Source organism: Fusarium falciforme, chromosome 13, assembly GCF_026873545.1.
Source record: "Fusarium falciforme chromosome 13, complete sequence".
NCBI classification, from domain to species: domain Eukaryota; kingdom Fungi; phylum Ascomycota; class Sordariomycetes; order Hypocreales; family Nectriaceae; genus Fusarium; species Fusarium falciforme.
Window position 1 is genome coordinate 1978980 of NC_070556.1, and position 15092 is coordinate 1994071.

At 48.1% G+C, this 15092-nt stretch overlaps 2 protein-coding genes across 2 annotated transcripts; both read left to right on the forward strand.

Annotated features, from left to right (window-relative positions):
* Positions 1–4: 4 nt before the first annotated feature.
* NCS54_01496500 (Hypothetical protein) lies at positions 5–1398 on the forward strand (the record flags this gene model as incomplete). The annotated part of the gene is made up of 6 exons (XM_053160084.1): positions 5–70; positions 234–270; positions 328–407; positions 457–833; positions 886–959; positions 1016–1398. 6 exons carry the CDS (start codon positions 5–7, stop codon positions 1396–1398), a joined length of 1017 nt encoding a protein of 338 aa, XP_053016059.1.
* Positions 1399–6793: 5395 nt separating this feature from the next.
* On the forward strand, positions 6794–8470 carry NCS54_01496600 (Acetamidase; the record flags this gene model as incomplete). The annotated part of the gene is made up of 1 exon (XM_053160085.1): positions 6794–8470. The coding sequence occupies one exon, from the start codon at positions 6794–6796 to the stop codon at positions 8468–8470; it is 1677 nt and encodes a 558-aa protein (XP_053016060.1).
* Positions 8471–15092: the final 6622 nt, after the last annotated feature.

Consider the following 15092-nt stretch of genomic DNA (forward strand, 5'->3'; position numbering starts at 1 on the left):
CAGAATGACCTCCCAACCGGATCTGGCACCGCAATTCCTTGCCTACGATGAAGGTCCATTTATCATTAGAGTGAGCATTGCCATGGGCTTGCTCGCGACATTATTCGTTGCCTTACGGGTCTGGGCGAGAACATATACACGAATAAAACATGGACTTGACGACTGGATTGTCATTTCTGCCATGGTAGAGGTCCCGAGTCGGCATAACTTGCCTGTACTGATCTCCAATTTAGTTATTTATCTATGGCTTTATCGCTATCGGTATTGTTGGTAAGCAATTCGAGCCCATGTCATGGCGAGCCGACGATGCTAACCGCTGGGCAACAGCGGTCTATCGTGGAGGCTCTGGGAAACACCTTGCTGCCAATCTGATAGTAGAACCTAACGTATTTAGCAGAGCAGTTTTGGTATGTCCTTTCAATGCTCTGTCTAGTATGTAAGGCTGACAGGCAAAAGTATCTTTCCGTGGGCGACATCCTCTATGCTACCAGCATTGCCCTCCTCAAAGCCTCCATCTTGGTCATGTACTGTCGAATATTTCCATTAAGATCCATGAAGGTTGGTGGATACTCGCTTGGTGTTATCGTTCTCATGTGGTGGATCGCGGTCTGTCTCCTCACCATATTCCAATGTCGGCCCGTCCGGAAGGCCTGGGGTATGTCCACCACAGAGGGCACATGCATTGATAAAGGCATATGGTTTACCAGCGTCGCGGTCCCGAATATCGTCACCGACGTGGCAATCCTGGCCCTGCCCGTCCGCCAGGTTTCCTCGCTTCGGCTGAGCAGAGCTCGGAAGATGGCTGTTTCTGGCATCTTTCTCCTCGGAGGCTTGTAATATTTTGCCCCTCTGAAGTATTACGCTGGTGAACTGACCATGTTGTAGCGTGGTTATCGTCAGTTGCCTGCGGCTCCGGTGCCTGCTCGACTTGCGCGGTGGAGAAGATGGGGACTTTACCCGTAAGTAAACGGTCCGTAGAGACCTTGTTGCCGCCAGTAGCTGCTGACCTTGGGAGAACTTGTCGCCTGTGTCTGGTGGTGGAGTGACGTGGAAATTTCTATCGGATGTGTAAGCGCGTGCCTCCCAACTCTCCGGCCCTTGGCGCGATTGTTGGTCGGCCTCTTCAGACGGTACACGACGAGCAACAGAGTCACCGACGGCTTTAATAGCGTTGCGACAATTGGCTGCGCACGGTCGAGGCACCCCGAAGCCATGACTGGCGATGGAGTAGAATCATGCGAGCGACTCGGCGATGAAGGAGCGCCAACCACGGATCTAGATATACGGCAGGGGCACTCGAATGAAGCGAGCACTGTCGCACTCGGGAACCGGGATTCAGATCTACAAAGTGAGGCGATTCCAATGAGCGCCGTCATAGCCGAACACAACATGTGTTGAGGCGTGAAGTTGGGGATTGTCCATACTAAAATATCCAAGCCGTGCCGGAATTTTCTTGGTAGTATCAGCAGGGCCTTGTCGAAGCCAAATCAAGGACAAACTACATGGTCATTTCTCATGCAATACACCAACGGGGCTTATCAGACCAGTGTTAACATGTTCGTTGGACAATGAAACCATAAAGTCTTTGCCCTTAACCATGCCGTTCTCCATCAAATGCGCGTGCGTAGGACGTGCTCTTAGGTCAACATCTTTTTGACATTTTGTTTTCTCTCATTGATCTCTAATCAGCTGTGTATTCTCAATACGCTCTGCAAAGGAGGCTACTAGAGCTTCCACCATCCGCTTTGGAAGATGGTTGCACCGTTTTTGTCTCCTGATGCCATAATTCACGGTACCTGTGCCCTGGTTTCCGGAGTGAGTGCCGTTCTGGTTATGCAGCAGGAAGCTTCCTGTCCCGCGCGGCAGACGTTGGAGTCGTTGGGCATTATTCGTAGATAGAAAGTCATATTTAGTCGCATGTTGACGACTGGAAGCACTTGGTTGGTGTGCGGATGCACGAGAGTTTTGGATATTTGTGGCCGAGCGGGATACCAGGTTCCTTTTGTCGACCCTGGAACAATTTCGAGATGCAGGCGTCAGATATGCTTTTCCTGGGTTTGTGAGGCATTTGGGTGACGCTGGAGGCTCTCGCCGATGACCGCTATTCATCTTTGCCTGTGTAACGGATCCGATACGAAACGCCAAGCTGTCTGGTGCTGCTAGATTGTCAAAGTATGGTCAGCGAAGCTAGTCTCAGGGAAAGAACGACAAAGATACCTACCATTGGACCTAGAAATCAATCTGGCTACCTCGCTTTTGGGAGCTCTCTTATTTTGCAACCAACTGAACTTATCCTGAATGTACAGCTCTATTGACGGGCTTGATAAGCTCGGGATCGCATCACCGGGGCCGTTTACCAGGGCTGACTGTGGAGACTGGGAAGGTATTTGCAGTCCATGGACAACCTGAGGTTTGTCAGTTGCTGAGCTGCCAGTGTTGTCGAATACAAACCTGACGGATTGGTGGAAGAAGAGCTCTGGTAGTCTGTCGGCCTTTCGGCGTGGTCGAGCGCTGCATAAAATAGTTTTGGTCTTGCGAAGTAGTAGGCATGTCGAGGAGGGAGCTGACGCCATAAACCCGAAGAGGGAGGTTTGTGAGACTCCGCTGAACGATACCCATATACGACTGCGAATCTACCGTGTGGTTACACAGCATAAGCGCTGAGCGAGAATACTCCTTAATCCTTCATGCAGCCAGCTTATGGCATAACCCACCAGGCGAGCCGATCGACTGTACCATAAAAGCCTGAGGGCTAAGTCGTTCGACTATGATGAGGCCTAATCTCAGGGAAACCAAAGACTGGACAAATTGTCGAGGAACCTGGTCGGGCCTTGGCCCGGCTCCATCTCTCCGGTTTTACCATAGTAGGTCATCTCCGCTGAGAGGCTTATTGCATCTGAGCAATGAGCGATTTCCAAAATGCCCAATATCCATTCACCCATCCGGCTTCATTCTTCCCTTTGGCGGCCAAAACAGCCTGAAAGACGCACCAGTAAAATTCCTATTTCGGCTATTTTTGTCGGAACTGGGATACATAGCAAAACCCCTGCAATTTGGCTGTGTGAGTGCATTTGCGGCTGCGGGCGCAGCTTAGCCTAGACAGGGTTAGAGTTGAAGGAAGTCCAGGGCGGTTGGAATGGATACCGATGGGATGCCAAGGAGGCTGCTCTCTTCATTGCTCGCTGTGAGTCCGGATCCGGGCATCGGGAACGAACCGAATTTGACTCGATTCGGTTAAATTAAACGGACGGCTAACAGATCAGCTTCCCCCTGTCTGTCGAAATACCTCAGTGGGACCTAGATACGCCTTGCGATTTAGGACTCGGCACCAGGCCAATTCCCTACCATAGTCGGCGCTAATCAAGGTCTGTCCGAACACGACATGCAAACACTCTTCAGGCACGTGGCTGACAGACCAAACAGTCTACATCAGTCCGGATATCTTGGTCGAATCCGTGCTTGGCGGCAGCCTTCAACTGTTCTCCAGGGCTAGGTTTAAGGTTTGTATCCAGTGTTTCAGTCTCAGCCCGCTAGCAAGAGTGCACGGCGCGGGCCGACCCAATCCCACAGTCCAACATTCATGTTTCACGGGGTACATTCGACGTGTCTCTCCAACATCGGTTATTAATATTAGCATGTCCTTGCCATACTTATTATCATCCCTTTGATGCAACACACTCCGCCCTCCTGCTGCTGGTTATCCAGTGATCCACGACGAAGCTGGTTTCTCACCCGCAACTATGAATGACAGTGCCATCAATGTCTCTATCTCAGTTTCGGTCACTTTGGCGCTGGCCGCTTTGGCCTTGGTCCTCCGACTTGCTGCACGCCGTAGTACCAAGATGGACTTGGGACCTGACGACATATTAGCTGTCGTTGCCTTTGTAAGCCTTCCTCCTTCCGCTCTTGTATGAAAATCGCTGACTTACGCGCTGGTTGGTGCGGGTGGTTATTCAACTATCGTTCTCATATGTAAGAACAGTGACAGCGCTGATATATGGGCAGGTCTCGCTGACTCGGCTCGATAGGGGCTTTTCATTGGGGACTTGGACAGTCACTAAGCGATCTCACTGATGAAAACACGATGCACGATATCCTCACAAAATCGCGGCTATCGCTATTCGTCGTCGAATTGTTATACTCCTTCTCGATATCTTCCTCTAAGTTGGCTATCCTGGCCTTCTATTGGCGAATTTTCAAGACCTCTAATATCAGGGTCCCCATCCTGGTGCTTGCCGGAATGTCCATCCTCTGGCTTGCTGTGCGAATCTTCTTGACCATCTTCCATTGCATACCCATCCAAGCCTTCTGGAACAAGACAATTAAAGGTGCAAAATGCGCGATCGACGAGTCCGGATTCTTTTTCGGAACTGTACTGGCGCATTCCCTCATCGACGTCGCTATCCTTATCCTGCCGATCATGCCAGTTAGGCACCTTCACCTTCGTTCTACTCAGAAGGTTGTGGTTATCGCTCTCTTCACTTTTGGTATCCTGTACGCTCACAGTAATTTACGAAATCAAGTTACTCGAAGCTAAATCGAGCCAGGGTTTGCATCGCATCGATTATTCTTCTTGTTGAATCCCTGAAATTCAACGTTCACACGAAAGACATGCCGTACGATATAGTCATGATAATAATCTGGTCTACGATTGAGGTCAATCTAGCCATCGTTTCTAGTAATAGTCCCTCATTTGCTAGTGTATCAAAACCTTGCTGACTGGCGTTTTCAGCTTGCCTTCCAATTCTCCGACCGATGCTTCGCCGTCTGCTTCCGGGCCCACTTGCTAGCTCGAGGGACCACAATCAACATATCGAGCTATCAGATGGAGTCGTCAAGCTCACTATACATGCGAGAACGAGGGAAGCCGACGAAACTAGCTCGACGCATCAACTGGCAGACTTGGAGAATCAGTGGCCTGACTCTGATACACATATACCTACACCTACACATACCGGTGACGGGCTGCAGGACCAGCAGCCCGTCAGAACCAGCCCATCATGCGATTATCTCCCATCTAGAGATAAAGCATGTTAGAGGTAATCATAGATGGGATATCCGAGCTTGTTGTTCGGGCTTATTTTAGTGTCGCATAACATCCGTGTGACCGGATGTAACTATCCGGTTTCACATCTGGCCTGTCGCATAATCCTAACCATATGAACTTAAATAGCTGTGCCCGAATATATGGCTGTTTGATTTCTTTTGTTCTTTAGGTAATTCTTATCAATCGACCGGTGCCACTAATGATCCCTGCGGAACTAATTTTCTGATACTTAGCGATAGACATAAACTTGGAGGAAGTTGACATCTAACTCCGTAAAACAGCCCACAATTTTTTCTGTAAACGATCAACGTACTTGATATATAAGCGAGCCGGTTAGATATGACAGTTGTCTTCCCCAAGGGATAAACCGGCGGGTTTATGTTGACAGAGGATCAGGCGCGTTGCTCCAAGGTAATTAGTTGTCACGTCCGGTGATGTACTTGAGGTATTGAGGGTAAATAAGTTATATTGATAGCTGTGGTAGCTACTTTATAGGAAAGTGCAAAAGAGTGTATATTGTATACTGGTGTGTACTGGGCTGCTCACGACGCCAGTCGTGAGCAGCCCAGTATTGCATGATGATGTTACACAGGCAGCCACCCCAAGGGAAGATGTCACCTCATGATATCTGCATTGTCAGAACAGCGTTTCAGATCAGTTACAAGATCAGCCGGTCTAGTATCTTGGCTTCGCCCCCTCACATACAAAGACAACGAGAGAGAACGAAGAACAAGTAAGATCATGAGTACACTCAAAATCATCTCAACATTATCTTTCATTATTAGTTTGCTAGTGAGGGCGCGCTATCTGACACCTCCTTGATAAAGCTCTTGTCATCGTAGGGGGTTAATGACCTGTATCTCGTCTAGAATAGGCTGGGAGCTCATTGATGAGATCAAAATAATTTGATGGTGTTTTTGGTGGGAAATGGCACGAATTCATTGTCGGATTAAACTTTTCGTGCCCCTCACGTACTTCCGAAGGGACCGGGATCATGTGGGGCGAGATATGCTTTGAAGGTCTACAGGCACTCAGGGTAGGTAACTTATGGCAAAGCAGGGATTTCCCCAGACTCCTCTTTTCGAGACGGTCGAACGGAAAACGGCGGTGCGGGAGTGCGGGAGAAGATTATCATCTATTGAAAGACCAGCCCATGAGATGGTCGACATTAACACCATTTCCGTTTAGATACATATTGTGCACATGGAAAGAATTTGAAATCTTACTGGAACTAGTTGAAATTGCCGATATTGCCTGTTGAGGCTGTCAGAAGGCCCGCCCATCGTTTGTAAATTACCTGTTTCGTCCTGGTCGTCGGCATTTCTCCCAAATCCGGTATAGCTGCACAGCTTCGCTCACAGTCCCCCAGCCAGGACATAGACGAGTCATTGACAACTGTTCGAGAGACGCGGCGGCAGAGTGGAGCTTCAATGTCCACTACAGTTGGACAAATCGGGTCAACGGAAACATTGATTTGGCAAGGTGGGGGGAAGCGCGGGGTCTGGTCAAGCCAAAGAAGTCCAGAGCGGGGATGCTCCAAGTAGGGCCCACAAGCTACGTCAACCACGGCTTGTAGGGGAGCAAGGTTATCTACAAGACCGTCATCTTGAGGGGACTCAGGTCAGATTGCTATAATATAACCGGAATTTCCGGCATGTGTCTCGTTATCATCAGTGCCGCTATCCTGCAGACACTTAGCAATCCTAAGCCATTCTATCTTATTGTCATCAACACGTCCTCATCAAGATGTCTTTCAACCCGCTACCTATTATCCAGCCCATCCCAGTTCCCTTGGGTCCTCCCAAGTACGAACTTCTGAGACGCTCTATTCTCGAGGAATTTGCAGCCAAAGTTCCTCCCCATCTCCGTGTCCCTGAAACGTATATCGCGAAACCCCCGAAAAATGTCACTTTCATTCCTCGCGAGTGCGGTATCTTATCGCCGGAAGAGATTGACATCACGGAGAACTACGATGCCACGGCACTTGCTTCTGCTATCGCCTCAAAGAAGCTTAAGGCAGTTTCTGTTGCTACCGCATTTGGAAAACGTGCCATTCTTGCCCATCAAGTCACCTGCTGCTTAACGGAGTGGTTTATGGATGAGGCTATCCAGCAAGCCAAGGCCCTCGACGACTATCTTGAGGCGACAGGCAAGACTGTCGGGCCGTTACATGGTGTTCCGATCAGTATCAAGGAGCATATACCTCTAGCTGGACATTGGTCTTGCGTGGGATTCTTGGATACACGGACGAAGGATGAGGAGGATTGCCATATGACGGCCATCTTGCGACAGGCTGGGGCCGTCTTCTACTGCAAGACGGTACAACCTCAATCCCTCATGCATCTCGAATCCGACTCTATTTATGGTCGCGTCTTGAATCCTCATAATATCAACCTATCGGCCGGCGGGTCTACAGGTGGAGAAGCAGCCTTGATAGCCATGCGAGGGTCGGTCTTGGGAGTCGGCACGGACATCGGCGGGAGCATCCGAGGGCCTTCTGGCTTTTGTGGCATTTATGGCTTCAAACCGAGCTCCTATACTCTCCCTATGAAGGATTTCATTGCTGGCGGATTTGCCGCAGAGCTCAATATCCTCTGTTCTACGGGGCCCATGGCCAACTCATTGAGGGATATGGATCTGTTCATGTCAGTTGTATCCTCTGCGCAACCTCATTTGAAGGACCCTCGACTTGTTCCTATCCCTTGGACCGGCCTTGATACCACCATGAAGGGCCCCCTGAAGATTGGTATTATGGCAAGCGATGGTGTTATTTCTCCGCAGCCGCCTGTCACCAGGGCACTCAGCTGGGCCAGGTCCAAGCTGGAGAATTCGAATCAATTCCAAGTGAAAACATTCGAGCCTTATCAAGTCGAAACAGCTATGGGGAACATCTCACTAACTTATTGGCCTGACGGTGGCAAGGCAGTAAAGGCGCATCTGGAGAAGACTGGGGAGCCCTGTTATCCGCTCACAAAATGGGTGATTCGTGAGGCTGAAGGTCGTGAACTGACAGCGGAGGGAATACTGCAACAGCGAGTAACTCGCGATCAATTTCGCTGCGATTTCGCCGAGTACTGGGAGTCTCAGGATGTGGATGTTGTTCTTTGCCCTGTCTATGTTGGCCCAGCTGCTATCCATGAGACGAGCTTTTTCTGGAACTATACAGCCTTCTGGAACTACGTGGACTACCCCGGGCTTGTTTTCCCTACACAAATCAAAGCTCAAGGGAAAGGGATTGAGAGCTACCTAGCTAGCGATATTACTCCACTGAGCGACAACTGCAAATTTGTCCGGCATTTGTGGGCAAATGGGGATTATGAGGGTGCGCCCATTAATTTGCAGCTGATTGCCAGGAAGTACTACGACAGCGATCTCTTTGCAGCTCTGGGTGCGATTAAAGGAGCGCTCGAGCTGGAAGGCTGAGTTATCCCACACACCCACCGCTTTTCATACACTTAGGGCTTACAAGAGATGAGTCCCCAGGATAGAGTTAAGGTTAAGAAGAGAGCTGCGAGTCTGTGAGATTTTCAGCGCGAAAAACCCGCTTGTTTTTTGCCACTAAAAATGATAACGTACATGATAAGTGAGTCGATCAAACAAGCGAGCCGATCGCTTTAGTATTTTCTAGCAGAGAGTACATACAAAAAGTACCTAAAAATTGTTAAGCAGCACTAACAATTTTTAGGTACTTTACCCCTCTATGCCCAGTCAAAAAGTACCAAAGTGATCGGCTCGCTTGTTTGATCGACTCACTTATCATGTACGTTATAGAATCAAGTTCTTTAAGGCCTAGATGACCGTGATTTTTGGGATGTCATTTCTGGGTGATACCATTGTCCTGTTCGGCCGTAAGGTTTAGCATGGCGTAAATATTATTCACCTACTTTGCTAAAGAGCAAAGGCCAATCATCAAGCCCCCTCGTCCTTATGATACAGTACATGCCTTGCCAAATTTGCAGTGAACGGCATAGGCACATCATCCCCACATAAATCGATTATGTTGTATGAATAAGAAACCAACGGATTCATCTGTAATATTCTCCACAGGAAGGTATGAGGGTATTCCTGACGCCGGTGATCAGTGACAATGATTGGCACGGGCGATGAGAGGTCTAAGACCATGACAGGGCGGGGTTTGGATCGGGCAGGTCATCCAAGAGTTCTCGATGGTGGCAAGAAAGCGTCTACAGGCACGGAGAAGCAGCTGCCATTAGGGACGACTGATAGGTTGAATGAATGAATGAAATTTATTCCGCCCAGGAGGACTGACCTCATAGGGCCAAGTACGCCAAGCTATTTACAGTTCCAAGCTTTCCTGCTCTTCTGTCACGGCCCATGCCGCGATCGAATGCGTGTCGCCACACGGCACGGATCAACGTATTCCGCTCACTCGGTGCGAGTGAGCGGGACCCATTTTCTCACTCCGGGCAAGTGAGAGTGTAACACTATCTCACGATGGGCATCGTGAGATGCTCCCCAGACCCTGCCTATAAAAAACCACACAACATCCCTTAGACAGACACTCTCGCTACCTCAGCTTTCAATACAATTTGATTACTCAAGAATACTTCTTGACATTATCAGACGTGATTCGCCACCCTACGCTCAGTACTACGCCCCGTTACAACTGCCAACATAAACCAAATCAGGTTACGGTTTACTACGTTGGGAACCTTGACCGTCACATCTTCCTCATCCGCTAGTTAGTCTCGCCTCGCTTAACTCTGTGACAGGCATGCTTGAAGGCCAATTTCTCCAAGTGTTCAGCATCCTATCTTCAGCAGCTAAAGCGTGGTCTACCAGCTTAAGGCTATTTGGTATTAGTATCGCTAGGTTTAGCCGCTAAATGCTATTAGTTAGTAAGTCATCCAGTCTGGTTTACATCAAGCCTCTTCCTATCCATGACGAACCTAATCGCCGCCCGCACCGCCTGTAGGTTGGGTGCCCATTTTGGGCCATCTAATGCTACCATGCAGTACCCACCTGCCGTACGTACCCACCTACCGTATAGCAAAAAAAAATTTCCCCATACAAAATGCCCAATTTCACTTATAGAGTACGTTGTCAAAATGAAAGATATTTTGATGAGAAAATGTCTATTATATTAAGAATTGCATGGAATTTAATATTTCCACTTTGCTTCCACAGTGACGCTTGCGGTGTGGTCGCACGGAACTAATATAAAATGTCTCAAAATGCCTCCCTTATCAACCAGCCTCCTCGAAGCTTCATCCAAAACTTTCTCTTCCCCATCTTTCCTTGGTCACCTCAAACATGCCTCAATCATCTTATACGGAGGACGATGTTATCCAGGCCCTACTAGATGTCACAGAAAATGGCCTCTCCCAGAACCAGGCCGCCCAGAAGAACGGCGTGCCTCCGACCACTCTCTCTGACCGATTAAGAGGCCTACCGTCAAAATCCGAGGTCACCCAGCCTGCTCAGCTTTTATCCAAGTCGGAGGAGTCCAGATTGGTTATCTGGATACTTCGACAAGAGGCCTTGGGCTATGCTCCTTCCCACAGTCAAGTTCGCGCCACCGTCGCTGCCCTCTTGAGACAGCAAGGACGGGAAAGGCCTATCGGTGTACACTGGCTAGCCAGGTTTATTAAACGCCATGACGATATCAAGACGAAAGTGGGGAAACGCCAGGAAACTGCAAGGCCCAATTCCTTTACCCCAATGGCCGTCAATTGGTACTTTGATATCCAGGAGAGCGAATATGGCTGGATCAAGCCGGAGAACACGGTTAATGTTGACGAGGGCGGTATCATGGCTGGATTTGGTGAGTATTGATCATTTTTGCTACAAAACTCTCTAATCCACTGAAAAAATAGGCTTGGATTCCTTGGTAATTGGCAGTAGCGATCCTAGGAGGAAGGCCTTCCTCAAGGGCTCGCACTCCCGCACTTGGACTACCTTTATCGAAGCCGTCACCGCAGATGGCCGCCTTCTGAAGCCGGGGGTTATCTTCAAAGGCAAAGAGCTTCTGCAACAGTGGTTTATCGATGAGCTCCGGGGGGTCGCCGACTGGTATTATATCACGTCCGACAACGGCTGGACGGACAACCACATCGCAGTCGAGTGGCTCAAGGAGGTCTATCTGCCTCAAACACAACCAGAGGACGAGTCTGATGCAAGGCTCATCATATTAGATGGCCATGGGAACCATGTATCTGTGAGTATCTACCTGTTCTAGATCGGAAATGCCGCTGACGGCGCTGACTGAAAATCCAGGATGAGTGGATGGCTACGTGCTTTTTGAACAACGTATATTGCTGTTACCTGCCTGCACACTGCTCTCATGGGCTGCAGCCGCTGGATAATGGCGTCTTCAATGTATCCAAGGCTGCCTACCGAAAAGAACTGCAGAAACTCGCCAGCCTGACCGATTCTGCGCCGGTAGACAAGGTCAACTTCATCAAGGCCTATGCCAAGGCCAGGGAAGTGGGTATGACGAAGAAAAATATACTCTCAGGCTGGAGAGTGACTGGAAACTGGCCGATTTCACGGCGGAAAGCGCTCATACATCCTGAGATTCAGCCGGACAAGAAGGAAACGACGCCCGGGTCGGACGGCCACCGAGACGGGCAAGTCGACTCTGATAATACGCCAAAGACCAGCCGCCACATCCGAGATCTGGGGAAGAACAAGAGCCCGTCAACAAGAAGGCGCTATTCTGTGATATCGAAAGGGTTTGGAGCTCAAGAGTCAAAGATCGCCTCTCTGAGCACCAGAATAGCCAGTCTGGAGGAGGAAGTTGGGCGGTTGAGCAGAGGCAAGAAGAGGAAGGCGATACCGAATCCCAACAAAAGATTCATGACATTGGCAGAAGCTCTGGTAACTAGTGAGACTATTTCCGAGGCAAAGGAAGCAATTGAAGAGGCGGATGCTGTGGAGGATGTGATCGAGGTGGGAGGGATGGAAGAAGTTGAGAGTTCAAATTCGGAGGAGAAAGAATTAGCTGTGGTACGCACACGCGCAGGGAGTGAAGTCAAAATACCGCGAAAATATTAAAATCCACTTGGTTCTAAAACGAAATTCGAAAATCATTTCACGGGTTTTATTTTTGGTGAATTTTCAACATATGGTTGAAAAATAGCATTTTGTATGGGGGAATTTTTTTTTTGCTGTACGGTAGGTGGGTACGTACGGCAGGTGGGTACTGCATGGTACAATCATGTGCCAAAAGTCTGACAACACCCCACAGTGTGAGGGGTTAAATCGCAAAATCGCTAACGTACTCCACAAGCGAGCCGACCGCACAAGCGAAGCGATCAAAAATCCCTCAACCTCTCCTCTTTTCATTTGATCACTTATTTCTTAACCACGAAATATGTCACAATTAAATAATGAGGCAAATATCATTCTTGCTCTTCAAGCCCTTCAAAATGACCCAAAACTACGTATATGACCCGCTGCAAGGATCTATAATGTCTATTATACTACTCTTCATGGTCGACTTAACGGCATTCCTGCTCGATGCGATATTATACCGAACTCACGTAAACTATCTAATCTAGAGGAACAGATCATTATTTAGTATATTCTTAACTTAGATTCGCGAGGGTTTCCCCCACGACTCCGTGGTGTGGAAGAAATGGCTAACCGACTGCTTGCCGACCGCGATGCATCACCTGTCGGAAAGAACTGGGCTTCTAACTTCGTTAAGCGACACTAAGAGCTCAAGATGCGTTTTAATCGTAAGTACGACTATTAGAGAGCTAAATGCGAAGATCCGAACCTTATTCGCGAATAGTTTGCGCTCGTGGAGAACACAATCGCGAAATATGGCATCACCCTAGCTGATATCTATAACTTTGACGAGACTAGCTTTATGATGGGTATGATCGCAAGCGGAATGGTTGTCATAGGCGCAGAAAGGCGTGGAAGACCGAAATCAGTCCAGCCTGGAAACCGGGAATGGGTTACAGTCATCCAAGGGATCAATGCGGAAGGGTGGTCGATCCCGCCGTTCATCGTGGCTACAGGACAATATCACCTCTCTAGCTGGTACCAAGAAAGTAACCTCCCGGGCGATTGGGCTATCGCCACGACCAAAAATGGCTGGACCGATAATGAAACAGGTCTCGAGTGGATCAAGCACTTCGATCAATACACAAAGACCCGATCAAATGGTCGCTATTATCTCCTGATCCTCGATAGGCATGAAAGCCACCACTCTGTCGACTTCGGGACATATTGCGAGGATAACAACATTATCACGCTTTATATGCCACCTCATTCGTCTCACCTACTCTAGCCTCTTGACGTCGGGTGCTTTGGACCGCTTAAAAAGGCCTATGGTCGGGAAATAGAGCATTTTATTAAACGCTCTATAACCCACGTTTCCAAGACCGAGTTCTTTCCGGCCATTTACGCTGCCCACTAAGCCGCTATTACAAAAAGCAATATTCAGGGAGGTTTTAAAGGAGCCGGGCTTGTTCCTTTAGACCCGGAAAGTGTCATATTAAAGCTTGATGTGCAGCTACGGACTCCAATATCATTTGAGGAGGAGGCGAGTCTCCCTAACCCTTGGGTCTCAAAGACGCCAAAGACCGTCCTTGAGGCTGGCTCTCAGTCTGAATACCTTAAAAGACGAATTAAACGGCATCAGAGCAGCTCGCCGGCATCTATTCTTGAGGCACTTGAGTCATTTTCTAAAGGAACGAAGGCAATAATGTATTAGATAGCATTATTAAAGTCTGAGAACCAGATCCTTCGATAGTCAAATGAGGCCCTTAGTAAGCAGCGCAGAGCAAAAAGAACCCACCTTTAGAATAGAGGGAAGATGACTGTAGATGAGGGTAGGGAAGCAATTGATCAGGTGGCTGTTGATACGCAGGGAGTGGCCGAATCGTCGAGAAGTAGTGGTTAAGGAGAGTCGGCGCGAGCGAAGGAAAGGTGTTGTGGAACATGCGGCAAGACGGGTCATAACATAAGAATATGTCAGATAGTTGTTTTGATGTCTAGGGAAGAGTATAATGATTGATTTTAATTAATTAGATGCTTTATTGTGTTTTTATTTGATTTTTTTAATTGATGGTTATGATTTTTGATCGCTTCGCTTGTGCGGTCGGCTCGCTTATGGAGTACGTTACCTGTTTTAAAAAAAAGGAGAATAAATATATACAAGATAGCTAAAATTATATAAAGTATATACAAGGTAATATAGCTCTTAAAGTATTTTATAATTATTTTTTTTAGAATTTTAAATATATATATATAAAGGCTATATAAAATTTTAAAGAAATAAGAAAAAGAAGGAAATTAAGGTTAGGGGGTTATAGGGGGAAATACAGTGCCTATATGTGACGGTCAAGGTTCCCAACGTAGTAAACCGTAACCCAATTGGTTTATGTTGGCAGTTGTGACGGGGCGTCGTACTGAGCGTGGGGTGGCGAATCACGTCTGATAATGTCAAGAAGTATTCTTGAGTAATCAAATTGTATTGAAAGCTGAGGTAGCGAGAGTGTCTGTGTAAGGGATGTTGTGTGGTTTTTTATAGGCAGGGTTTGGGGAGCATCTCACGATGCCCGTCGTGAGATAGTGTTACATTCTCACTTGCCCGGAGTGAGAAAATGGGTCCCGCTCACTCGCACCGAGTGAGCGGAATACGTTGATCCGTGCCGTGTGGCGACACGCATTCGATCGCGGCATGGGCCGTGACACTATCTCCTGGGATGTCATAAGACTACAGTGAGGTCACTTGCAAGGATCTAACCAAATAAGGGACAGCGCATTTCCCAATACTTCATGAAGCACTGCTCTTTGCTGGAGTGGCAAGTATCGCAAAGTTAAGATCCTATCCTTATCCTCTGCAATGCACTACTAGACCAGTTAAGATTCTAACTATGGAGCCAGTGACCCTGCTGTAGTCTTGTGACACCTCAGGAGATAGCCTTTTTACAGAGGGGCTCGCACTATGACTCTTGAAATCCTAACTTTAAGGGCTAATATCTTACTTAATGATAGAGATAAAATTATATAAAGAGTATTCCTAGGATCTATATATAGCATTTAATTATTGTATATTTTTTAAAAT